This window comes from Rhinoraja longicauda, chromosome 22 (assembly GCF_053455715.1).
Source record: "Rhinoraja longicauda isolate Sanriku21f chromosome 22, sRhiLon1.1, whole genome shotgun sequence".
Classification (NCBI taxonomy): domain Eukaryota; kingdom Metazoa; phylum Chordata; class Chondrichthyes; order Rajiformes; family Arhynchobatidae; genus Rhinoraja; species Rhinoraja longicauda.
In genome coordinates, this window is record NC_135974.1 from 4,213,887 (window position 1) to 4,240,276 (window position 26,390).

The 26,390-nt window shown below is 46.1% G+C and overlaps 1 protein-coding gene across 1 annotated transcript; it reads right to left on the bottom strand.

The window, feature by feature from the left end:
• Nucleotides 1-582: 582 nt before the first annotated feature.
• On the bottom strand, nucleotides 583-26,333 carry LOC144604615 (tumor necrosis factor receptor superfamily member 5-like). Its single transcript, XM_078419233.1, has 9 exons — nucleotides 26,170-26,333; nucleotides 12,264-12,348; nucleotides 11,374-11,499; nucleotides 10,811-10,960; nucleotides 8,999-9,095; nucleotides 5,897-5,952; nucleotides 2,580-2,690; nucleotides 2,400-2,437; nucleotides 583-1,374 (listed from the first exon to the last, which is right to left on the bottom strand). Exons 1-9 carry the CDS (start codon nucleotides 26,215-26,217, stop codon nucleotides 1,252-1,254), a joined length of 834 nt encoding a protein of 277 aa, XP_078275359.1. The 5' UTR covers nucleotides 26,218-26,333; the 3' UTR covers nucleotides 583-1,251.
• Between the last annotated feature and the right edge of the window lie 57 nt (nucleotides 26,334-26,390).

Sequence of the window (26,390 nt, forward strand, 5' to 3'; positions counted from 1 at the left end):
AGAAGAAACGGGTGACGTTTCGGGTCGAGACCCTTGAAGGGTCTCGACCCGAAACGTCACCCATTCCTTCTCTCCTGAGATGTTCCCTGACCTGCTGAGTTACTCCAGCATTTTGTGGGGGAAAAAAGACAGAAAAGGAAGCAATGCTCTAAAACTAATCACGGATAAACAAACTTGAATGGGATCAGTCAGTTTCACAGTGTCTCGGTTAGTTTAGTTTGGAGGTACAGTGAGGAAACAAGCCCCTTGGCCCACCGAGTCCGTGCCGACCAGCGATCACCCCTTGCACTAGCACTATCCTACACCCACTAGGGACCATTTACAATTTGTACCGCAGTTAATTAACCTGCAAACCTGCACGTCTTTGGAGTGTGGAAGGAAACTGGAGCACCTGGAGAAAACCCACACGGTCACAGGAAAATGTACCCCCGTGGTCAGGATCAAAGCCGGGCCTCTGGCGCTGTGTGGCAGTGACTCTGCCACTGCACCACTGTGCACTAACACACATGAAACTCACCCCACAGGCTCGTGTTAAACCAACCAATTTCATCACATGAGTCTCTTACATTTTACAACTCCACATTTATTATAAACTGTAAACTGTACGTTGATAAAAAAAATATATATATACACACGGGCCAGCAGGGACCACGAGGGGAATAGACGGTGACTGGAGGTGGGGGGCTGGAACTAGAAGGGGGAAGAGGGCGAGGGCGAGGGCGAGGACAGGAAACGAATGGGAGGGAAATGAAAGCTGCCTGCAAGTCCAAACGTGCGTCACAGGATTATTTCCACACGCAATCTCTGCAGCTCCTGCCCCCACACTAGTGTGCCTTGAGGCAGTGCAGGGTGGCAGGTTGCGAAGGGGCGCCAGTCGAAAAGATGAAGTGGAATCTCAGTGTATCTCTGAACTGAACTGAACTGAATGTTCTTCTGCAGCAGACAGACATCTTGGATCTGGCAGGTTATCGCCGCCACACATAAAAGCAAAGACCAATCCACGTGTTGCTAATGAAAGGGCCGTCTGTGTGTCCCCCTCACTGGGGCCATGCTGGTGCACGACACTGCACTGTGGCCAGCCGCTGCCCACAGCTGAACGTCACTGGGTCAGCGGTCACACGCCAGCGTTCAAAATGTCACGATTAACAAGGTCGCAGCTGCAGGCCGGACGGAGAAGGCCACGGCAAACACAGAGGCACCACTGCCAAGTCCATCCCTGCTGCAGCCTTCAGCTGTCCTGCCTCCGGCGAGCTACACCGGCAGAAGCTCGGTCATCACATCCGGGCTCTTGTCCTCCTCCCCAGCCGTGGTCAGTATATTCCCATTCTCAGTCAGCTCCTGCGTTGGAAATTGGACTTTGCTGCTGCACTTCACCTGAAAATGCACGAGAGCCTGGGTCAGGTTAGGGGAAGGGGAGAGCACAGAGCGGACTCGCTCTTCTTCTCGTTTGCGATGGTGGCTCTTCACCCACCGGTGGGCCCCACTGGGTGGTTCCCTGCCGCGGGTTGGAACGCCAGTCACACCACTGTGCCAGTGGGATTACCGGGCCAACACCACCACCAGCCACTGCCATCAGCCGTCCCTATCCTGGTTGGCACTGGCCCCTACACACCCCACACCCCCCGAGTACCATTGGTGACTCTGCCCCACTCACCGCCCCTGATCCCTCCAATGATCACAAGCCATGGCCCCCAACATCTCCTGGGTCATCAGTCACTGCCCCTCCGAATCATCACGTGAACCCCTTCTCAAATCAATGACCCTCTTCTGAGAGTCAGTGACTCCCTCCAGACCACCCACCCGTGACGATCAGGGACCTCCCTCAACTGGAATCAGTGGCCTCACCCCCGTCACTGCAACTTCCCCGACTCACCACCAGTGACGTCCTTCCATCGTCTACAGTGACTCTGCTCACCACAAGCGACCATTTCCTCAATCATCACATAACTGACTGACCACCATTACTGACCTCTCTCTCTCCCCTGATCACTAGTGACCCCTCCTCTGATCACTAGTGACCTCTCTCCAATCACTCGTGACCCCTCCCCTGATCACTAGTGACCCCTCCTCTGATCACTAGTGACCCCTCCCCTGATCACCATTAGTGACTCCTTCCTCGATCACTAGTGACCTCTCCCCTGATCACTAGTGACCCCTCCCCTGATCACTAGTGACCCCTCCTCTGATCACTAGTGACCCTCCTCTGATCACTAGTGACCCCTCCTCTGATCACTAGTGACCTCTACCCTGATCACTAGTGAACCCTCCACTCATCACCATTAGTGACCCCTCCCTCGATCACCATCGGTGACGCCTCCCTTCAAAGAGTGAACCCACCCCTAATCATCATCCTGTTCAATGTAAACTGGCCTCACAGCTTTGTTCGCCACACAACTCACCAGCCTGGTAATCGTGCCCCGTATCTTTGTCCGATTCTCTGAAAGAACCAAAAAACACACAGTCATTCAGGATCTGTTCCCATCACCCAGCACCTCCTGTTCTAGAACCGAGGATAAGATTGAGTCCTCTGACACAAAGTACGTTAAAAATATTCACAATGGACTGCTTTAACTACTCACCTTGATTGTGTGCGGAGTAGACAACAAAGGATAGTAAGATGGCCGTCAGTACTGCACTAAGGAACACAATGACCACGACTAACACCACTTTGGATGGAGGTTCAGGTGTCCCTGAGATTTAAAAAAAAGCAGAATAGCCAGCAATAAATAATCAAGAATCTTTAATAAATGATAGTTTAGATTGCTTTAACAGTTTATCTGTAAGATGGATGGATGTTTAACCAAATTCTGCTAGAACCCAGACTTCTTTTTAGAGATACAGCATGGAAACAGGCCCTTCGGCCCACCGAGTCCGCGCCGCCCAGCGATCCCCACACATTAACACTATCCTACACACACTAGGGACAATTTTTTTAAAAACATTTACCCAATCAATTAACCTACATACCTGTACGTCTTTGGAGTGTGGGAGGAAACCGAAGATCTTGGAGAAAACCCACGCAGGTCACGGGGAGAACGTACAAACTCCATACATACAGCACCCGTAGTCAGGATCGAACCTGAGTCTCCGGCGCTGCATTCGCTGTAAGGCAGCAACTCTACCGCTGCACCACCGTGCCGCCACTTGGTGGCTTGGTGGTCCGAGGGTTACCATGGCAGCTTACCTGCTCTCTATTTGGTTCCCCCATGATATGAAGGATAAGCGAGTAGGTCTGAAGAAGGGTCTTGACCTGAAACGTCGCCCATTCCTTCTCTCCGGAGATGCTGCCTGTCCCGCTGAGTTACACCAGCTTTTTGTGTCCGCCTTCGGTTTAAACCAGCATCTGCAGTTCCTTCCTACACAGGTCACGTGAACTCACACCCCAGAGCTAGACCTGGGAGTCCACATCAAAGAGGATCTGACATGGACAACACACATTGCCGCACTGGTGGGTAAGGCAAGGCAGCACCTTTGCCACCTCAGACAGCTGCTGAGGAAATTCAGAGTCTCTCTGAGGATCCTTCAATGCTTCTACTCTGGGGCTGTAGAGAGCATCCTGTCCGGCAACATCTCAATCTGGTTTGGGAACAGCTCTGCCCAGGACAAGAAGGCCCTGCAGAGAGTAGTGCGTTCGGTAGAATGCACCATGGGAACTACACTCGCCCCCCTGCAGGACCTATACATCAGGAGGTGCAGATCCACAGCCAGCAAGATTATGGGGGACCCCTACCACCCCAGCAACGGACTGTTCCAGCTGCTACGGTCAGGCAAACGCCTCCGCTGTCACGCTGTGAAAACGGAGAGGATGAGACGGAGTTTCTTCCCACAGGCCATCTATTATATCTCCAGGTTAACTATTATATCTCCAGGGACTACATTTTTTTTCTGTATTAATTTTAATTTATATGCTGTAATTATAATTTTTTTGCAGGCGTTGCCACTTTCATTTCACTGCACATCTTTTATGTGTATGTGACAAATAGACTTGACTTGACTTGACTTGACTTGACAACCCTGTACGGTGGAGTACGACTGTAGAACCTGCTACCTGAGCATAGATTTCACCAGCAACCTCACAGGGAGGAAGGCAGGAGGTCCTGTCCACTGGCAAACTGCGCCAACTGGTGGATGAAGAGGGAACTTACCCTGAGGGACAAACCAATTTGGAAAGGAATCACAACTTGCCGCCTGCTCTCTGACTAGTGTAGTGTTATGTGTAGGAAGGAACTGCAGGTGCTGGTTGAAACCAAAGGTAGACACAAAAAGCTGGACTAACTCAGCGGGTCGGACAGCACGGTGGCACAGCGGTAGAGTTGCTGCCTTACAGCGCTAGGAGACCCAGGTTCGATCCCGACTACAGGTGCTTGTCTGTACGGAGTTTGTACGTTCTCCCCGTGACCTGCGTGGGTTTTCTCCGAGATCTTCGGTTTCCTCCCACACTCCAAAGACGCACATGTATGTAGGTAAATTACCGGGTCGGACAGCATCTCTGGAGAAAAGGAATAGGTGACGTTTCGGGTCGAGACCCTTTGACAGTCTCTCAGTGTTATGCCGGGGCAAAGCAGGTGGCTGAACAATATCGAGCAGCCCCCACGCACTAACTTGAAGTTTGATACCCCCCAGGCTTGGTTTTACTTTCAGTAGGTTTGGATCTAAACAGGAGCAGTTCTAATCCAGCATTAGATTAGTTTAGGAACACCCCCCTCCCTCTTCCCAGTTCTCCCACCAGTCTTCCTGTCTCCGACTACATCCTATCTTTGTCCGCCCACTCTCCGGACATCAGTCTGAAGAAGGGTCTCGACCCGAAACATCACCCATTCCTTCTCTCCAGAGATGCTGCCTGACCCGCTGAGTTACTCCAACATTTTGTGTCCACATTAGATTAGTTTAGTTTAGAGATACAGCGCGGAAACAGGCCCTTCGGCCCACCGTGTCCGCATCGACCAGCGATCCCCGCACGTTAGCACTACCCTACATGAACTAGGGACAATTTTACATTTTTTATACCAAGCCAATTCACCTACAAACCTGTACGTCTTTGGAGTGTAGGTCACGGTGAGAACGTACAAACTCCATACAGACAGCGCCCTTGTGGGCAGGATCAGCTCTACAGCAAAACGGCAGCACATCCATGCAGAGCTGTGGGCAACCTCTACAAAATCTGGCTCTTGTGGGGAAGTTGTGCTCTTATGCCTGCCATGGTTACCCTTTGCACAAGGAATCTGCCTCCAAGCTGCAGCATTGCCTCAGGGCCCTCTACATGCTTGGCAGGACCATGTCCACCTGCTCCCTTCATTGCTGTATACATTCAGGTGAAGCAGAGGTTCACTTGCACCTCCCCCAATCTCATCTACTGTATCCACTGTTCCAGGTGTGGACTCCTATATATCGGCGAGCCCAAGCGCAGACTCGGCGATTGTTTCGCTGAACACCTCCGTTCAGTCCACCTAGGCCTAAGCGATCTGCCGGTTGCCAAACACTTACAACTCCCCCTCCCCTTCCCACACTGACCTTTCTGTCCTAGGCCTCCTCCATTGTCAGAGTGAGGCCCAATGCAAATTGGAGGAACAGAACCTCATATTTCGCTTGGACAGCTTATAACCCAGTAGTATGAATATTGATTTCGGTGTAGGAAGGAAACGCAGATGCTGGTTTAAACGGAGGATAGACACAAACGCTGGGGTAACTCAGCGGGTCAGGCAGCATCTCTAGAGAGAAGGAATGGGTGACGTTTCGGGTCGAGACCCTTCTTAAAGAATCAGTTGCATCTAATGCTAATGAATTTATCTTTTTTACAGAGCTTTTGGAAACAGAGTGGAGAGATTGCTAACACTTTTAACATTGGCAAAACTGAGCACATGAATTGGTAAATCAAAATCTCTAAAGTGGAACTCACCGCATTCCACATCCTTTGTTGTTGTTCCATTCACCAGCACCTGGAGTGAACCACAGCTAAAGACAAAAGTAGGAAATACTTCAGTTATTTCGCTCCCCTTGGCAGTTGTCCGCCACTCAGGCCCCCTGCCTCTCGTACAACTGGAGACTGCTGATGCTGTAATCTGTGCATCAGGGACTCAACCTGATACATCAACTCTCCCTTCACCTCCACAGGTGCTGCCTGGTCTGCTGAGTTCCTCCAGCAGTTTTTTAAATATATAAAACACTAGGGGCATTCTACTGTAGCCAGAGTCTGAAGAAGGATCCCAATCCAAAATGTCTGAAGAAGGGTCTCGACCCGAAACGTCACCCATTCCTTCTCTCCTGAGATGCTGCCTGACCTGCTGTGTTACTCCAGCATTTTGTGAAATAAATACCTTCGATTTGTACCAGCATCTGCAGTTATTTTCTTACACCAATCCAAAATGTTGTATACCCATTCCCCTCCGCAGATGCTGCCTGACCTGCTGAGTTTCTCCAGCGATTTGTTTTCTCCTCCTCCTTTAGGGCATGTGTGGGGCAGTTTCATGTTTTGCTTGTGTACAACTATGCAGCTGCCAGGGGGTTTGGGTTGGTGATAAGGCAGCTCCAGAGATGGAGCACCATTTGAATGTTATGGGACATTAGCCTGTGGAGGACCAGCAGAAGGTGGGACATTGGCCACGGAGCACCAGAAGGAGCAGTGCTGAGCTTCGTCGCAAGACCATCCAGTGCAGTCAGGGAAGGGAAGTGCCCGAGCAGCTCATTAACCACTCGCCCCTCTACTAGAAGACAAAGTTTTGTGCCTGTGATGCCGCTGCAGGCAAAATTTTCATTGTGCCTGTACCTCACAGTACTTGTGTATAAGTCATAAACTCGAAGATAGACACAAAATGCTGGAGTAACTCAGAGGGACAGGCAGCATCTCTGGAGAGAAGGAATAGACAATAGACAATAGGTGCAGGAGGAGGCCATTCGGCCCTTCGAGCCAGCACCGCCATTCAATGTGATCATGGCTGATCATTCTCAATCAGTACCCCGTTCCTGCCTTCTCCCCATACCCCCTGACTCTGCTATTCTTAAGAGCTCTATCTAGGTCTCTCTTGAATGCATTCAGAGAACTGGCCTCCACTGCCTTCTGAGGCGGAGAATTCCACAGTTTGCAACTCTCGGACTGAAAATGTTCTTCCTCATCACCATTCTAAATGGCCTACCCCTTATTCTTAAACTGTGGCCCTTGGTTCTGGACTCCCCCAACATTGGGAATATGTTTCCTGCCTCTAGCATGTCCAACCCCTTAATAATCTTATATGTTTCGATAAGATCCCCTCTCATCCTTCTAAATTCCAGTGTATACAAGCCTAGCCGCTCCAGTCTTTCAACATATGACAGTCCCGCCATTCCGGGAATTAACCTAATGAACCTACGCTGCACGCCCTCAATAGCAAGAATATCCTTCCTCAAATTTGGAGAGCAAAACTGCACACAGTACTCCAGGTGCGGTCTCACTGGGAGACGTTTCGGGTTGAGACCTTTCTCATTAACTCGACTTGGCTTGATTTGACTCCCCAATACCAAACTTTCCATTTTAACTTTTTCCTGTTTCACCTGACATTCTATCAATGGTTAACCTTCTAATATCCCAATGACCCAATGGGTCTCGACCCATTCTTTCTCTCCAGAGATGCTGACTGTCCCGCTGAGTGACTCCAGCATTTTGTGTCTATCTAGGGAAACCTCCGCTTGTATTGACCAAACACACGCCCATCATTCAGACACTTCCATGAAACCATCAACTGCTGATACCTGAACTCTGATTTGAAATATAACTCATTAATATCACAGCTCACCCATCAAAATTCAACAATCTAGTACCTCTCCTTCCAAATTATATTTCTTACACTCAAATGCATTTATTAATATCACACCTTAAATATTCTACCTATTAAAACCTTTCCCTTTTGTCCTCCATTAAAACTTACTCTTCCGGTACCTTGGCTTTCCCATTACAGCCCTTCTCTTTGATATCTAAGAATACATTCAAGTGCCTGCTGCTTTAACTCTCCTGCTGGGAAGAATAAATCAGTGGAACATTGTAAGAATGCAGACACATTAAATTGCACATGCATTCTGAACTCATTCCAGCTGATATCACTAGCAACATGCTTGATAGTACCCTCTCTCCTCTCAGCACCCTTCCCTGCACTGGCAGTCCTGAACAAAATCAGTCCAGTCTCCACCCCCTTGCCTGAGAACGTAGTTTAATTTAGTTTAGAGATACAGCGCGGAAACAGGCCCTTCGGCCCACCGACCAGGGATCCCTGCACATTAACATTGCCCTACACACACGAGGGACAATTTTACATTGATACCAAGCCAATTGATCTTTGAAGTGTGGGAGGAAGCTGAAGATCTCTGAGAAAACCCACGCAGGTCACGGGGAGAAGGTACAAACTTTGTGCAGACAAGCACCCGTAGTCAGGATGGAACCCGGGTCTCTGGCGCTGTGAGGCAGTAATGCCACCGCTACGCCACCGTGCCGCCCTTCACACAGAGCAAGGATTTCTGCCTTGTATGTACATCTGGGCGGGATCTTTGCCTACTTGCTTTGGATAATTCTATGTGAAACTACTTCTGAGATGTGTGAACATTATATCCTGGAAATTTCATCCATAGAAACATGAAAATAGGTGCAGGAGTAGGCCATTCGGCCCTTCGAGCCTGCACCGCCATTCAATATGATCATGGCTGATCATCCAACTCAGTATCCCGTACCTGCCTTCTCTCCATACCCCCTGATCCCTTTAGCCACAAGGGCCACATCTAACTCCCTCTGAAATATAGCCAATGAACTGGCCTCAACTACCTTCTGTGGCAGAGAATTCCACAGATTCACCACTCTCTGTGTGAAAAAAAACTTTCTCATCTCGGTCCTAAAAGACTTCCCCCTTATCCTTAAACTGTGACCCCTTGTTCTGGACTTCCCCAACATCGGGAACAATCTTCCTGCATCTAGCCTGTCCAACCCCTTAAGAATTTTGTAAGTTTCTATAAGATCCCCCCAGACCAGTGCCAGACTCACTCGCTCCATCTCCTGCAGGGCTCCATGTTGGAAGATACGTTTGAGTAATATCCACCCTCACACATCTGGCACACGGGGATTGTGAAATTCCCACTTTCTGAAGAAAAGAACAGCATGATATGAAATTATGTTCTACGAACTTTATTGCAAAGTGTTTAGACATCGAGAGGGTGGATTCTTATAAGTACCTGGGTGTCCACCTCAACAATAAAATAGACTGGACTGAAAACACCGATGCACTATACAGAAAGGGCCAGAGCAAACTTTATCTGCTAAGGAGACTCAGGTCCTTTGGAGTGCAGGGGGCACTCCTAAGGACCTTCTACAACACGGTGGTTGCATCAGCCATCTTCTATGGAGTGGTCTGCTGGAGCAGCAGCATCTCAGCGGCGGAAGGGAAGAGGCTCGACAAGCTGGTCAGGAAGGCCAGCTCTGTCCTGGGTTGCCCCCTCGACTCAGTGCAGGTGGTGGGAGAGAGGAGGATGATGGCAAAGCTAACATCGCTGCTGGACAACGACTCCCACCCCATGCAGGACACTGTCACTGCACTGAGTAGCTCCTTCAGTGACAGACTCCTTCACCCCAAGTGCGTGAAGGAGAGATATAGGAGGTCCTTCCTTCCCGCTGCTGTGAGACTGCACAACCAGCACTGGTCCCAGCAGATGAGTCAACAATAACAGCTAAGAACACACAGAAAACTGATGACAATTTATGTATCTTTTATTTATAATGAATGATCTCTTGCTATCCACTTTGCTGCTGGTACACTGTAAATTTCCCCGGTGAGGGGCGAATAAAAGAATATATTTTATTATTATATTATAATGCAGTCAACAATTTGATTAATACCTTGCCTTCGACTGTGCCACTCATTAAAATCTTGGCACCTTTGATGTGTTAAACCACACTAAAGCACTTCGCACTTCATAATCAAATACAAATACATATGAATCATAAGCAGGAGGAATACCTGCAGGGCTGGTGACTAATGTTTGGTGAAAGTTAACTTTTTATAAATATCTTAAAAGGGAAAGAGTAAGAGTGGATTTGAGTGCCAACAGCTGGAGGCATTTCAGCCATTGATGAAATAGAGAGAGTGGGAGGTTCGCGAGAGGGCAGATTTGTGGGAACACTGGATTCTTGGAACACCACTGCTCTGAATTCTCCTGAGATGGGAGGCATTTGGATCACAAATTTCCAACTGCTACCAACTATTTTCCAAGGATCATTGAGATACTGAAAAGAGCCGGCCGATGAAACTGCAAGTGATAGGGTAGATGTGGAGAGGATGTTTCCACTAGTGGGAGAGTCATAGTCTCTGAATTAAAGGATGTTCCTTTAGGAAGGAGATGGGGAGGAATTTCTTTAGTCAGAGGGTGGTGAATCTGTGGAATTCATTGCCACAGAAGGCTGTGGAGGCCAAGTCAGTGGATATTTTTTTACGGCAGAGATAGATAGATTCTTGAATAGTACGGGTGTCGGGGGTATTGGGGAGCAGGCAGGAGAGTGGGGTTAGGAGGGCGAAATAGATCAGCCATGATTGAATGGCGAAGTAGACTTTGATGGGCCGAATGGCCTAATTCTGCTCCTGTCATTTATGAACTTTATGGACATAAACTAACCGCAAAGATGCAGAAAAATGAATATTTTGGCACAATGGTCAATTCTCATTGCTGAAAATACTAGATCATTTAATTCATAAAACCCTGACTCGATCTAGGAGTGAGCTCCTTGTTAATGGTCTGATTCTGTTGAAGACCTGCCGTGGCTGATGACGTTTCCCTGTATGTTCCAGACAGGCGGGGGATTTACCTGCTCTGTGCACAACTCCATAGCCAGGTTGACACACTCTGTTCTCATCACAGATCTCACAGTCCTTATTGACACAGTGCTTCCCAACCTGGCACCGACATACTGCATCACTGGTACTGGTGCCAACCTTTTCCACCACAAATCCTCCATCTACACAAAGAGAGGCATAAAAATAAAGAATTAGAGGTGGCAGCACATCAGGTCATAAGGTCATAACTGATAGGAGCAGTATTAGGCCATTCGGCCCCTCAAGTCTACTCCGCCATTCAATCATGGCTGATCTATCCCTCCCTCCTAACCCACTTCTCCTGCCTTCTCCCCATAACCCCTGACACCCGCATTAAATTAGATAATTACAGCAAAGAAAAACCTATTTGTTACCACAGAGGGAGGACTATAAGTGATTATTAAGAGGCAATGGTTTCACAAAGTATGAGGCAAAATAATTTTTATCTTTAAATAAACTTTGCAAAAGTTGTTTGCCATCATGGCTTGGTACTTTTCACTGAAGATCAGCGAACTCTCCCTCGTTAATTAGACGAGCAGATATGATTGATACTTACTACTGGTACAGATTTTGTGCATCTGGCAGTGTTGCAAGGTGTTCCACTGGGACTGGTAACGATCAGGACCACAGTGCTGGCATTCCGTGTCCTTGCCCTCTGTGCATTCACTGCTCACGTGCATGCCTGCAAACAGCAAACGGTCAATATCCTCAGCACAGAACGAAGGTGTTTATTCACAAAATGCTGGAGTAACTCAGCAGGTCAGGCAGCATCTCAGGAGAGAAGGAATGGGCGACTTTTCGGGTCGAGACCCTTCTTCAGACTGATGTCAGGGGGGCGGGACAAAGGAAGGATATAGGTGGAGACAGGAAGACAGTGGGAGATCTGGGAAGGGGGAGGGGAAGAGAAGGACAGAGGAACTATCTAAAGTTGGAGAAGTCAATGTTCATACCACTGGGCTGCAAGCTGCCCAGGCGAAATATGAGGTGTTGTTCCTCCAATTTCTGGTGGGACTCACTATGGAACTGGAGGAGACCGATTGACAGAAAGGTCAGACTGGGAGTGGGAGGGGGAGTTGAAGTGCTCAGCCACCGGGAGATCAGGTTGGTTGAGGCGGACTGAGCAAAGGTGTTTAGTTGATAATCTTCCAGCAGCACTCGATGCCCATCTCTGAATGGAATTGTGCTTAATGTTTTGATACCCCTGGATTGGGTCAAATCCCTCACCTGAATGAAAAATGCAGGACTGGGCTTGCTTGACATGTCACTTTACAGGCACCCTCCAATGAGGGTGGCTGAAGAACCATATTAAGGTGGATAGATGGAGTTAATTTGTAGATCAACCCTAGCTTGGTATGGAATGCCAAACAGGCATGCGGAGCTGAATGGCCTACTCCTGCCCTGCTCCTAAAGCACAGTCCCTAGATTAATTTATTAATATTATCTCACCAGGCGAACACTTCTGGCAGCACTTGCCAAATTTTGGGTATAGGTTTTCAGGGTTGCAGTTACTGCTCGAGACAAGTTGACAACACTGTAAAAGAAATCAAAGCAATATCAACAATCCGGTCAAGTCCACAATGATAACTGGCCATATCTCCTTGGATAAAGATAACAGCAATCCCCCAAACCCGTCCCAAAGACCACTTCTTTGGCTTGGTGCTGAGTTATGTTTGCAGGCACTCCTCCAAAGTGGAATGGCCTGTTCGGTCACATGTGCCCCATAAAAGAACAAGTTGTTGTTATTAAAGATGCTCCATAACAGAACAGCGTCCATCCCCTCTAGTATCAGGCTTCTGAACAGTCTTTCCATAAGCTAGGATACTGTCTGATTCACCTCTATCCCATTGCAGATATTGGATTTTGTCTATGGAACTGATGCGCTACATTGCAGAGAACTATATTCTGCACTCTGTATCGTCTCCTTTGTGCCACCTATTGTACTTGAGTTTCACTTGATTGTATGTATATATATTATCTGATCTGACTGTATGCCACACAGAACAAAGCTTTTCACTGTACATTGGTACAGGTAACGATAATAAACCTAAATGTAAACTTAAACCATGTTATTGTTAAGAGAGGAGGAATGGATGACGTTTCGGGTCGAGACCCTTCTTCAGTCTCGACCCAAAACGTCACCCATTCCTTTTCTCCAGAGATGTTGCCTGTCCCGCTGAGTTACTCCAGCATTTTGTGTCTATTTGCAGTTCCTTCCTACACTTATTATCAAGAGAACCAGATGGAACTAAATCTTAGTCAATTGGCAGGTTTGCTGACTTCCCAAGACCTTGACAATCCTGGCATAGAAATCCATGGGCACGAGGACTGCAGGAGTGCTGAAGGTTCTTTGCACTGCCCTGAGCTGGAATACTGGTCGCCAATAAATGGCCTTTACATGCTTCCCTTTGTGTGCCACCTCAATGCTGAGCCAACAAAGGAAGGTCTCAGTTAAGATCATAAAACATAGGAGCAGAATAAGGCCATTTGGTCTGCTCCACCATTTAATTATGGCCCATCTACTTTTTCATATTAAACACATTCTCCTGCCTTCTTCCCGTAAACTTTGACTCCCTTAATTGACTCCGGAAAAATGTTTCCAAAGTTGGGTGAGTCCAGAACCAGGGGTCACAGTCTAAGAATAAAGGGGAGGCCATTTAAAACTGAGGTGAGAAGCAACTTTTTCACCCAGAGAGTTGTGATTTTGTGGAATTCTCTACCACAGAGGGCAGTGGATGCCAATTCACTGGAAGAGAGTTAGATAGAGCTCTAGGGGCTAATGGAATCAAGGGATATGGGGAGAAGTTGGGCACGTTACTGATTGTGGATGATCAGCCACGATCACAATGAATGGCGGTGCTGGCTCGAAGGGCCGAATGGCCTCCTCCTGCACCTATTTTCTATGTTTCTATGTTAGTCCAGGCAGAGTGTGTAGCTGCTGCCTTTGGCAGAGGTCCCCACACTTGCTGCAAAGTACTGATGATCTTTTTGACAATTAAAGGACATACAGTCATTGCATAAACTTCCAATCTGTGTTTGTGAATCACTTTGTTCCCTGCGTCAAAAAGAGGAATTGCTTTTCGTAGCAAAGCCGCAGCCTCAAAAATCCGAAGAGATTCCAAAGTTCATGTGACAAGCAGGAAAACAATTACTTCTTTATACCTGAAAAATGACCACACGTCATTACATACAAGCTCTGAGTCACAAACAGCAAGTGGATTAACTGGAACTACAGGCTTTTTGTGATTTCAGGAACTCCAGCAGGCTTTTTGTGATTTCTTCATAACCTCACAAATTCCGCAGAACAGGAGGAAATAATTTAGCCCATTTTACATATAACATCCAAAAGGGACCTTTTTGTGTAATCCCGCTTCTCAGCTCGCAATCTGAAGCTCTGTAGATCGCAGAATAAGAGCTCTCTCAGGTAATTCTTAAATGCCGCAAGAGTTTTTATCTCTACACTTCAGACAGTGCGTTCCACAAATGTTCCTGTAACTAGGTAAACAAACTGGGCCCCACAGCAGAAGCATCCACGTCGCTGGGCTGGAAACTGGAAGTGTCCTGAGCTAATTCTGCTACCACCATCCTCTATTGTACAAGTAATGGCTCCCACTGATTGTCATGGGGAGAACATACACACTCTGTACAGAGAGCACCTGTAGTCAGGATCGAACCCAGGTCTCTGGCACTGGAAGGCAGCAACTCTACCGCTGCGCCACCGTGCCACAAATTGACCAGTACCTGGGCAATTTTCTCTTTCTCTGTGCCCTTTCTGCCCGGGGATTTTGTCAGGGCAAGATCAGAACCAACTGCCCTGTGACAGTTGACATATTGCCTGTAAATAGTTTGTGCCTCAAACATCATGGGACATGAACATCTGACTCACAGTCAAAAGTGACCACCACTGGGCTACCAAGATATAATGGCTACTAGAATATAATGAACTATCACAAACAGAAAAGGAATGGTAAAGTGACAGCAATATATATTTGTTCATATTTTAGTTTTATATACAAGACATATATCTAAAACTAAAATATGAACAAATTCTGTAAATGTTTCAAATCTCTCATGTTTTTCCTCAGGATTTATTTTCATTGGAAAAGCTGCAAGCGATTTATCCTCGACCTGCAAACCACTACAAAAATATAGTTCCACTTAGAAATCGGCCAATTTGTAGACCTGGTAAATATAATTAGAATGGGTTGCACTAAAGGGAAGTGTATGTCTTGTACTCATTTTCTTATGTTTTTAGAAGTTCCTCCTTTAGTTTAAAGCTTAGCCATTGAAATTACAAATACCCACTAATGACTCACATAGAAAATAGGTGCAGGAGGAGGCCATTCGGCCCTTCGAGCAAGCACCGCATCATATGCCTTAATAAATACTTGTTTAATACAAGCGCATCGGGACTTAAAATACAGATACAATATACCTGCACAAAGCCTGGCAGATAGTAGGCTGAAGACAGACATGAAAATTCGGAGTAACTCAGCGGGTCAGGCAGCATCTCTGGAGAAAAAAAATAGGTGACGTTTTGGGTCGAGACCCTCCTGGATACAGGTCAGGGAGGTTTTTGATAGACAGATGGTTTGACAACTGTCCCAATACCTCCTCTCGCACTTCCACCCAGGGACCCCAGCAGTCCTTCCAGATGAGACAGAGGTTCATGTGCCTAACCTCATCTGCTGCACCCAGTATATTCTGGCCTCCCAGTATTCTGGTACATCGCTGTGACCAAGCGCAGACCCGGCGAACATTTCACCGAATACTTGCGCTCGGTCTTCTGGATCTCTCAGTTTCCAACCATATCAACTCCTCTTCCCATTCCATAATGACATTTCTGTTCTGGGCCTCCTCCACTGCCAGAGTGAGGCCACACAGAACCTAGAGGAACCTATAGGAGCAGGGAGGTTCTGCTGCAGTTGTACAGGGCCTTGGTGAGACCACACCTGGAGTATTGTGTACAGTTTTGGTCTCCTAATCTGAGGAAAGACATTCTAGCCTTAGAGGGAGTACAGAGAAGGTTCACCAGATTGATCCCTGGGATGGCAGGACTTTCATATGAAGAAAGACTGGATAGACTAGGCTTATACTCGCTGGAATTTAGAAGACTGAGGCGGGATCTTATTGAAACATATAAAATTCTTAAGGGGTTGGAGAGGCTAGATGCGGGAAGATTGTTCCAGATGTTGGGGAAGTCCAGAACCAGGGGTCACAGCTTAAGGATAAGGGGGAAGTCTTTTAGGACCGAGATGAGAAAACATTTCTTCACACAGAGTGGTGAGTCTGTGGAATTCTCTGCCACAGAAGGTAGTTGAGGCCAGTTCATTGGCTATATTTAAGAGGGAGTTAGATGCGGCCCTTGAGGCTAAAGGGATCAGGAAGTATGGAGAGAAGGCAGGTACAGGTTACTGAGCTGGATGATCAGCCATGATCATATTGAATGGCGGTGCAGGCTCGAAGGGCCGAATGGCCTACTCCTGCACCTATTTTCTATGTTTCTATGTTTCTATGTAACAACACCTCATATTCTGCTTGGGAACTTTCAACCCAAAAGTATGAACATTGAATTCTCTAATTTTAGGTATCCATAAACACGCTCCTTCCCCCACTCTCCCCCCCCCCCCCCCCTTCCCCTATGCCTCACCTGGACCTGCACCTAATTCTCCCCTCCTCCTACCTTTCCACCTACATTCCAACCTCGAGCTTCACAATTTGTAACTCTTCAGTCCATTGTTCACGCCTTCTGTCTTTTCATCTCCAACCATCTGCATATCAAAACTCCCCTTCACCTGTATCTACCTATTACCTGATTTGTCTCTCTTCCAGCTTTCGTTACTCTCCCCTCCTCCCCCTCAATTAAAACGTGTTTCCTATTTTTAATCAGTGCTAAAACATTAGCACCAACGTCACAAGTGACCCTAATCCGTTTCTGTACACCTATTTTGGTAACGGAAATTACACTTCTGTGTTTAGATATGTTTAGAATAGACTAGACCAAGTGGACCCGTTGGGCCCAAACCTCTCCTGCATTGGTGCAGCACCCTGTCCTCCCCCCTCCCCTCTCTCCTCAACCCCCCCTCCCCTCTCCCTTCTCCCCCACTCCCCACTTCCCCCCTCCTTCCCTCCTCCCTCCTCCCATCCCCCTCCCCTCCTTTTAAACTTTAAAATGTGAATAACTTTAAAAATATAAGACCGATTTCAATAAAACTACTTGCATTATCACTAAAGTGACAATGGTGAGTAAGGTGGGCCTAAAATTGTCGCGCTATCGTGTACCGTTTTGGCTGAAGTTCAGTCACAAACAAGATAACAAACGAGAGTTTTAGTATATAGATGACTCATCCACATGGATCTTATCCTTTATGCAGAAGATAGACACAAAATACTGGAGTAACTCAGCAGGACAGGCAGCATCTCTGGAGAGAAGGAATGGGTGATGTTTCGGGCTAACTGAAGAAGGGTCTCGACCCGAAACATCACCCATTCCTTCTCTCCAGAGATGCTGCCTCTCCCGCTGAGTTACTCCAGCATTTTGTGTCCATCTTCAGTTTAAACCAGCATCTGTAGTTCCTTCCTACACATACTCTTTATGCAGCTGTAATCGCCGTCATTAATTATTGGTTAAATATTGTAAGACAAGTTTTGACAGGATAAATAGACATGCACTAGCTGGGGACAATAACCAATGCTGCAAGTTTAATGTAATTTAGTAAAAGAACCAAGGCAAAAGGCATTTTTTATTTGCAAAGGGAAATGCTGAGATAGATGCAGAAGCAAAAGCGAATTGAATACATTTTGGAAATGAAAAATATTGCTAGATAATATAAATAAGGGTGGCACGGTGGCGCAGCAGTAGAGTTGCTGCCTTACAGTGAATGCAGCGCCGGAGACTCAGGTTCGATCCTGACTACGGGCGCCATCTGTATGGAGTTTGTACGTTCTCCCCGTGACCTGCGTGGGTTTTCTCCGAGATCTTCGGTTTCCTCCCACACTCGAAAGACGTACAGGTATGTAGGTTAATTGACTGGGCAAATGTAAAAATTGTCCCTAGTGTGTGTAGGATAGTGTTAATGTGCGGGGATCGCTGGGCAGCGCGGACTCGGTGGGCCGAAGGGCCTGTTTCCTCGCTGTACCTCTAAATCTAAAAAATCTAAATAAAACAGCAAGAGTGGAACTAATTGAAAAGACCTTCCAAAGAACAGGCATGTTGATATGAAAGGCAATAAGCTTCTCTAATTCTGGGCTTTAAGAAGTGAGTCAGTTACTTGACAACAACAGACCCGAAAGACCTAGTTCAGTAATCAGAAGCCAACATGTATTTCACAAGAAGGTATCATTCACCAAAACCAAAATCAAAAATGGCACTAATATCCAACAAATAAATAATTTTCATTTATATATAGAACCCTTAACATCTCCAGCATATTTCAAAGCACTTTATAGAGGCTGATCTATTTCAGATGTAGGCAGTGTTGAGCAGCAAGACCCCATGGTTCATAAGCAAGACGAGCAGAATTAGGCCATGAAGCTTCCTGCAGTGCAGCTATAAGATATGTCTGTGATTTGGCCTGAATGACACTTACTCCCTCCTTTGCTTGTGAGAATGTACCTGGATGCAGCCCAATTATTGACGTAAGAAACTGGCATTCTGGAAGCTGGAGCTGATGAGATGACCGCACCATTTAGAGTGTTAATAAGAACAGTCCCCAATCAGATATATATCTGTGTTTGCATAATGGTTCTGCCTGACAACATTTCAGGAACACTCCTTGTCTATCTCTACTTCCCTGAAATAAAACACTCATTTAGTTCTTGGCCTATCTCAGAAAGACTGGTTTCCTTTATGCAAAAAGAGGAAGCAAAAAGGAGAGCCGAGAGAAAGCTGAAAGGCGAGTCAAACCGAGCTCGTACAGCATCTGTCCTCTGTGGGGCTTTCCATGGGAAAATCCCCCACCATCAAGTGCTTTTGAACACTCACATATATGGGATTTCCTTTACTGTAAGGAATCTCATCCAACCTGATTCACTCACGAAGAACTATAAATAATTCAATGCTACTCCATTAAATGTGCAATAAATTATACTTTCTGCTCATACTAATAATTAGTATATGCTGTGCTGTTGTGAATGCAAGAAATTGTTCCCAGTGGGCATGCACCTGATTTTAGCCCAATATATTCATATGACACAGCCACTGAGATCAGAGGAGTATTTTAGCTGACATGACTATAAACGCATCCTTGCTTTCCCTCTCTCTCCATCCCTCCCCATCCTAGTTCTCCAACTAGTTTCACGGTCCTGCTGATTAAATGTTATTGATTGTATGCCTCATTGTCACCTTCCCCAATGATCCATTCTACATTTTCCTTGATCTCCGTCCCCATTGATCTCTCATTTTCACACCTTGCCCTTCCATGTCTCTATGTCTCCCTCTCGCCCGAATCTCAGTGTGAAGTATTGTCTCGACCTGAAACATCACCCATTCCTTCTATCCGGAGATGCTGCCTGTCCCGCTGAGTTAGTCCAGCATTTTGAGTCTATCATCCGTGTAAGCCAGTATCTGCAGTTCCTTCCTACACAATTTGTGTCTCGAACTGTCCCCCCAGTTCACCAGATGAACAGGTTTTCACAGGATGGCTTATTTTGTGCTGATTTTTCTCCATTCATTCACCACATAGCACCCATGCCCCCTATCCACTTCCAAACTGACCCACCTGCCTTCTGTTAACTTAATCAATACAATTAGGAATAAACAGACAAGGAAATGGCAAGATCACATAAAGTAGTCAGCAGGGGATTGGTGAGACGTAGGTTGTGGTAAGCCTGGTGGGGTCTCTGCGCCTACTTCAAATGGTTTGGATCTAAGAGGAATTATATAAAAGATGGCCGATGGCAGGTACAACTTTGCGAGAAAAACGTGCCCAAAAATTAGTCAACAAGAAGCAAGGTTTGCAGTAAGCACGTACACATCACACAAACGCACTTTCTGAATGCACAGATCAGGAACTGGCATGAATGTGACTAACCACAATTGGCACAGCTAATTGTACAGCCAGTACAAGAGAAGCAATTGTGATAATCCTGCTTCGTTCAAATGCTTGACTTTAGTTTAGTTTACTTTGGAGATACAGCGCGGAAACAGGCGAGAGATGAAGGGTCCCACTGAGTCCGCACCGACCTGCGATCCCCACACATTAACACTATCCTACACACATTGGGGACGATTTACATTGATACCAAGCCAATTTACCTACAAACCTGCACGTCGTTGTAGTGTGAGAGGAAACCAAAGATCTCGGAGAAAACCCACGCGGTCACGGGGAGGACGTTCAGACAGCCCGTGGTCGGGTTCGAACCCGGGACCCGGGGCTCTGGCGCTGTTAAGGCAGTAATTCCATCGTGGCGCCACCCAAGTTCAGGGGGCAGTGAGAGATGCTTGGCGTCCCATAAATGAACAGTTGCTCTCATGAAGCAGATCGAGAGCTTTTCCTATCTAAATATCCCAAATAAATCTGTTTTAATGTGGTGCCCGTTTCTCAATTTGTAAAGCCCCAGTAGTCATTTATTAATCCCTTTTAGTTCATTTATTCACAAAATGCTGGAGTAACTCAACGGGACAGGCAGCATCTCAGGAGAGAAGGAATGGGCGACGTTTCGGGTCGAGACCCTTCTTCAGACTGATGTCAGGGGGGCGGGACAAAGGAAGGATATAGGTGGAGACAGGAAGATAGAGGGAGAACTGGGAAGGGGGAGGGGAAGAGAGGGACAGAAGAACTATCTAAAGTTGGAGAAGTCAATGTTCATACCACTGGAAGTCTGAAGTAGAGTCTCGACCCGAAACGTCACCCATTCCTTCTCTCCTGAGATGCTGCCTGACCTGCTGAGTTACTCCAACATTTTGTGAATAAATACCTTTGATTTGTACCAGCATCTGCAGTTATTTTCTTATACTACCTTTTAGTTCATTGTGATTGTGCTTGGCTAAAATGTTCTGCTTCAAATACTTTACTACAACATTTTTTTTTTTTTAATTCACCCAGAAGGTTTATTAAACCACAGCGTACAGGGTGAGGAAGGGTGTTTTACTTACAAAAGTCCCCTTACAGTTGCCAAAAACGGTGCTGAACACCCATAAGAGACACAAAGCTGCTGCCAACTCTGTTACTTGCTGTTGAACGGAACTCCCCAACTTGTAAATTACATTGTGCACTTCGCACTGGTGGCAGTTCACTTTTTCACAAGTGGTACACGGGTGTAGATTCACACTCACACTCACTTTACTTTAGCTTTGGTAAATTGCTGTCATTCGGTGCTTAGCAAAGTTTAAAAGAACTCGCTTGTAGTCACCGTGGGTAGGAAGTTGGATATAGCATTCACTAGGCATTACAGTAAGATTTTTTTAAATGGCAATGGGATTAGTTGCCCGACAACCTGTTTTAATGGCAATGATTGAGATGGAAATATTGGTCACGAATCAGATTGAATTCTTCACGAGGCATTCACACAAAAAGCTGGAGTAATTCAGTGAGTCGGACAGCATCTCTGGAGAAAAGGAATGGGTGATGTTTCAGATTGAGACCCTTCTTCAGACTCTCGACCCGAAACGTCACCTATTCCTTTTCTCCAGAGATGCTGTCTGACCCACTGAGGTACTCTAGCTTTTTGAGTCTATCTTCAGTTTAAACCAGCATCTGCATTTCCTCACTTCACAAGGCATTACTGAATCCAAATGTGCATATTTACATTACATTGGGAGAATTTCCTTCTTCTTTGCACATTGGCATGTGATCTTCCACTATCGCCCGAAGGCCAATGTGGTCTTTGGTCAAGATTTCAATTAAAAAGAATAAAAATCACATTTAATCCGATATATGAAACATGATAAAAAAAAAAATCATAGAGAACAGGACTAGGCTGTAAAATCATACAGCATAGAAACAGGACCTTTGGTCTAACTTGCCCATGCTGACCAAGATGCCCCAGCTACATTGGTCTCACCAGAGGGATATGTTTTATCCATCAATATATTAAAACTCTCGTTTGTTATCTTGTTTGTGACTGAACTTCAGCCAAAACAGTACACGATAGCATGACAATTTTAGGCCCACCTTACTCACCATTGTCACTTTAATGATAATGCAAGTAGTTTTATTGAAATCGGTGTTATATTTTTAAAGTTATTTACATTTTAAATTTTAAAAGGAGGGGAGGGGGAGGGGAGCAGGGAGGAGGGAGGGAGGGGGGAAGGGGGGAGTGAGGGAGAGGGGAGGGGGGGTTGAGGAGAGAGGGGAGAGGACAGGGTGCTGCACCAATGCAGGAGAGGTTTGGGCCCAACGGGTCCACTTGGACTAGTCTCTCTCTAAACCTTTCTTATCCATGTACCGTGGATCCATGTTTAAATGTTATTCTAGTACCTGCCTCAACTACCTCCTCTGGCAGCTCGTATCATATCCTCAACATCCTCTGAGTGAAAAAATTGACCCTCAGGTTCCTATTAAATCTCCCCCCATAACCTTAAACCTATGTGTAGGAAAAAAACTGCAGATGCTGGTTAAAATTGAAGGTAGACACAAAATGCTGGAGTAACTCAGTGGGTCAGGCAGCATCTAGGAGAGAAGGAACGGATGACATTTTGGCTCGATACCCTTCTTCAGACCTTAAACCTGTGTGCCCTCGTTCTTGATTCCTCTGCTCTGGGTTAAAGACTTTGTGCATTCACCCCATCAATGATCTAACTTCATGAACCTATACACCTCTATAAGATCGATATAATGTCATGATAATGTTAATTGCGAAAATATAACATTTGCAGGACTACATGGAGGGGCACCAGGAGAGAAAGAAGTTAGATAACTCTTTCAAAGAGTTAGCACATGCACAATGGGCAAAATAGATTGTTTTAATATTCAAAAGCTATGTCTCTCTAGATATTTTGTACGACTACTGCAATAAAGAAAAAGATTAATCTCAGTAGACCACACACGTTAGAAGTATTGTGATTACCATGAAGATTAAAAACAAATGAATTGCAACCAAATTCAGACGTTGGTTAGAGTAAACCAAACCTGTGGCTTCAATCTGACTGTGGAGGAAGGAACTGCAGATGCTGGATTAAATCGAAGATAAACACAAAAAGACGGAGGAGCTCACAGTCCAGGCAGAATCTCTGGAGAAAAGGAATAGGTGAAGTTTCGGGTCGGGACCCTTCTTCAGTCTGAGACTCAGGGGAAGGGAAGCAAGAGATATAAACCGGCTTTGATAACGGAAACTAGGAGCGAGCAATAGTGCCTGTGATCTGTATGGCACTGAGCGTTATCCCCACGCTGAAGTCCAACATGAACACTGTGCTTTCTGACCATGAATTAGGTCACTCGGCCTATTCCATCGGTTATCTCACCATGTGTAGGAACGAACTGCAGATGCTGATTTAAACCAAAGATATCACACACAATGTGTATAAGAAGATAACTGCAGATGCTGGTACAAATCGAAGGTATTTATTCACAAAATGCTGGAGTAACTCAGCAGGTCAGGCAGCATCTCGGGAGAGAAGGAATGGGTGACGTTTCGGGTCGAGACCCAATAAAATCACACACAATAAAAGGAATAGGTGATGTTTTTGGTCGAGACCAGCTCCACCTTGTGTGTCTATCTTTGCTATCTCACTTAACTGAACTTAATGTCAAGATATGGAGCTGGAAGTCAAGATATGCTGCATTACCTCCACCCTTGGAGCTGTTGCTCGCCATGAGCATTCCAGCCACTCTAAGTTACACCGCCTCCATGTTAAACACGTTGAATGTCTAACACGCAAAAAAAAACAAAGTGCTGGGGGAACTCAGGAGGACAGGCAGCATCTGTGGAGGGAAACGGACAGACCACGTTTCGGGTGGGGACCTATCGTCGGACTTTTGCCTTGTTAGGTTAAGAGGCAAGAGGTGAGAAGTGGGTACCAGTGACGGAGGAGTGTTTGGGCACCGCGCCTGCAGCTTTGGTGTCAACCCACTGACAGCTTGGTGGGCCAGGCGGAGTTTGTCTCACCCTTCACACTGACCCAGCACACTGAGCCTCCAGCACCAACCCTTTTCGGCCCTGCTGCCTTCACCTCGAAAGTTTCAACTCTGACCATTGTCTGAAACAACAGTAGAAATGGAGATAGATGGACACAAAAAGCTGGAGTAACTCAGCGGGTCAGGCAGCATCTCTGGAGAAAAGGAATAGGTGAAGTTTTGGGTCCAGACCCTTCTTCAGAAAGAGAGTCAGGGGAAAGGGAAACTAGAGATACAGGCGGTGATATATAGAGAGATATAGAATAAATGAATGAAAGATCTGCAAAAAAGTGACGATGATAAAGGAAACAGGCCATTCATTGTTAGCTGTGGGCTAGGCGAAAACCAGTCACAGACAATGAGACTCAACAAGACGACTTTGAAACTAGTACAACAACTTGCATGGGGGTGGGATGGAGAGAGAAGGGATCTGGTTAAAAGGATCTGGTGGGATGGAGTGAGAAGGGATGCAAGGGTTGCTTGAAGTTAGAGAAATCAATATGGAAATGGAGATGTTGCACGAGTTCAGCAGAGAGATGGCATTCAGGGAAAGAGAGACCAGATACAGTTTCAGGTCGGCACTGAGAGGGGAGGGACCCCGAGCCGAAATATTTACCAGTTTCTCTTCCCAGTGACATTGATTGACCGGCTGCGATCTTACAGCATCTTCTGTTTTATTTTAAAATCCCAACATCTGTACTTTTATTCGTTTTCCGAAACAATAACTCCAAGACCCATCGACACGAGGCTCCCACGGATCCACCACTCTTGAATGAAACGTGATCCATGTTGAATCACACACCCAGTGGCTGAATAAGAAAGACCACGTTGCCGTATCTCCCTTGCCCGCACAGACACCGGAGATGCGCTGAGATAACTAACCTCTCTCTGCAAAAGCGGCCGCATTGTGGCTCCAGCTCAACAAGTGATGGAGCCACACGCAACAAACAGGCCATTTCATTCGCTCTCGCTTCCATGGAGCAGCACCCTGGTGTCGCACAATTAGCTTCCTCTTCCCCCATCCCTCGCCCAAGGTACAGTGATTACTGGGTCAGCCCCCAAAACCCTCATCTAAGATCAGATGCCTCAACTCACAGCAGTGGTATGTATGAATATCGACTTCTCTAACTTCAAGTAACTCTTGCTTTCCTTCTCTCTCCATCTCTCCCCATCCTAGTTCTCCGACCAGTCAATAGACAATAGACAATAGGTGCAGGAGTAGGCCATTCGGCCCTTCGAGCTAACACCAGCATTCAATGTGATCATGGCTGATCATTCTCAATCAGTACCCCGTTCCTGCCTTCTCCCCATACCCCCTGACTCCGCTATCCTTAAGAGCTCTATCTAGCTCTCTCTTGAAAGCATTCAGAGAATTGGCCTCCACTGCCTTCAGAGGCAGAGAATTCCACAGATTTACAACTCTCTGACTGATATATATATATATATATATATATATATATATATATATATATATATATATATATGTCCTCCTGGTACATTTTTCTTTGCATGCTTCGTTGTCGCCTTCCCCGAGCTAAAACAAAGATCTATCCTATGCTTTCCTTGATCCACCTCCCCTTTGATCTCTCGTTTTCACACCTTACCCTTCCAAATCTCTGCGTCTCCCTCTCCCCTGACTCTCAGTGAGAAGGGTCTCGACCCGAAACGTCACTCAGTCCTATCCAGAGATGCTGCCTGTCCCACTGAGTTACTCCAGCTTTTTGTGTCTTTTATTGCAGATGTAAACCAGCATCTGCAGTTCCTTCCTACTCAAATAAACCAGTGCTCCGCTTCAAGCTCCCCTCTGTCCCCTGTTGCTCTACAGTTGCTCATTCTAAATCCAGGCGATCAGAAGTAAGGACTTGATGTCCTGACCGGTGCTGTAATTGGGCTGCGAGGATCACAATTTCCCCCCAACACCAAATATTAGCCCCCAAGGTATATTTGGAAACACTGTTTGGAAATCATATTCACCTCACCTTCTGTCTCCTTTCTCTGTTCGTTTATTTATTTACTTATTTATCTATATATTAATTTCCCTATGTTCTCTAAATCTCTGTAAAGCGTCTTTGAGTATATGAAAAGCGCTATATAAATAAAATACATTATTATTATTATTATTATTATTTGGAAACACCATTATCAAAATACATTTTTTGTATTTATTTTCCTACGACCAATATAAATAAAACAGTTTCCGTGAAAGTAACCTTTTTGAAATGAAACAAGCGAAAACAATTATACGATTTAACCGTCTAAACGGATTTGAAATACACTTTTTAAAAAATCTACTTGCTTACCTGAAACAGACATAAAATGCAACAAAACAGGACGCGTGGACACATCATTTTCGGCCAGATATTTCGCCAGTCTCGCCCTTTAATAAATGTCAATTGTTTTCACAGTCAGAGCACAGCCTTGCTCTGAAAGAACAATAAACTCAGGTCTAACGCGCCAGCTGCGGATGCTGTTCTGCTGCGTTCGGACAGAGAGAACTTTATAGGAAACCAGTGCGTCTGTC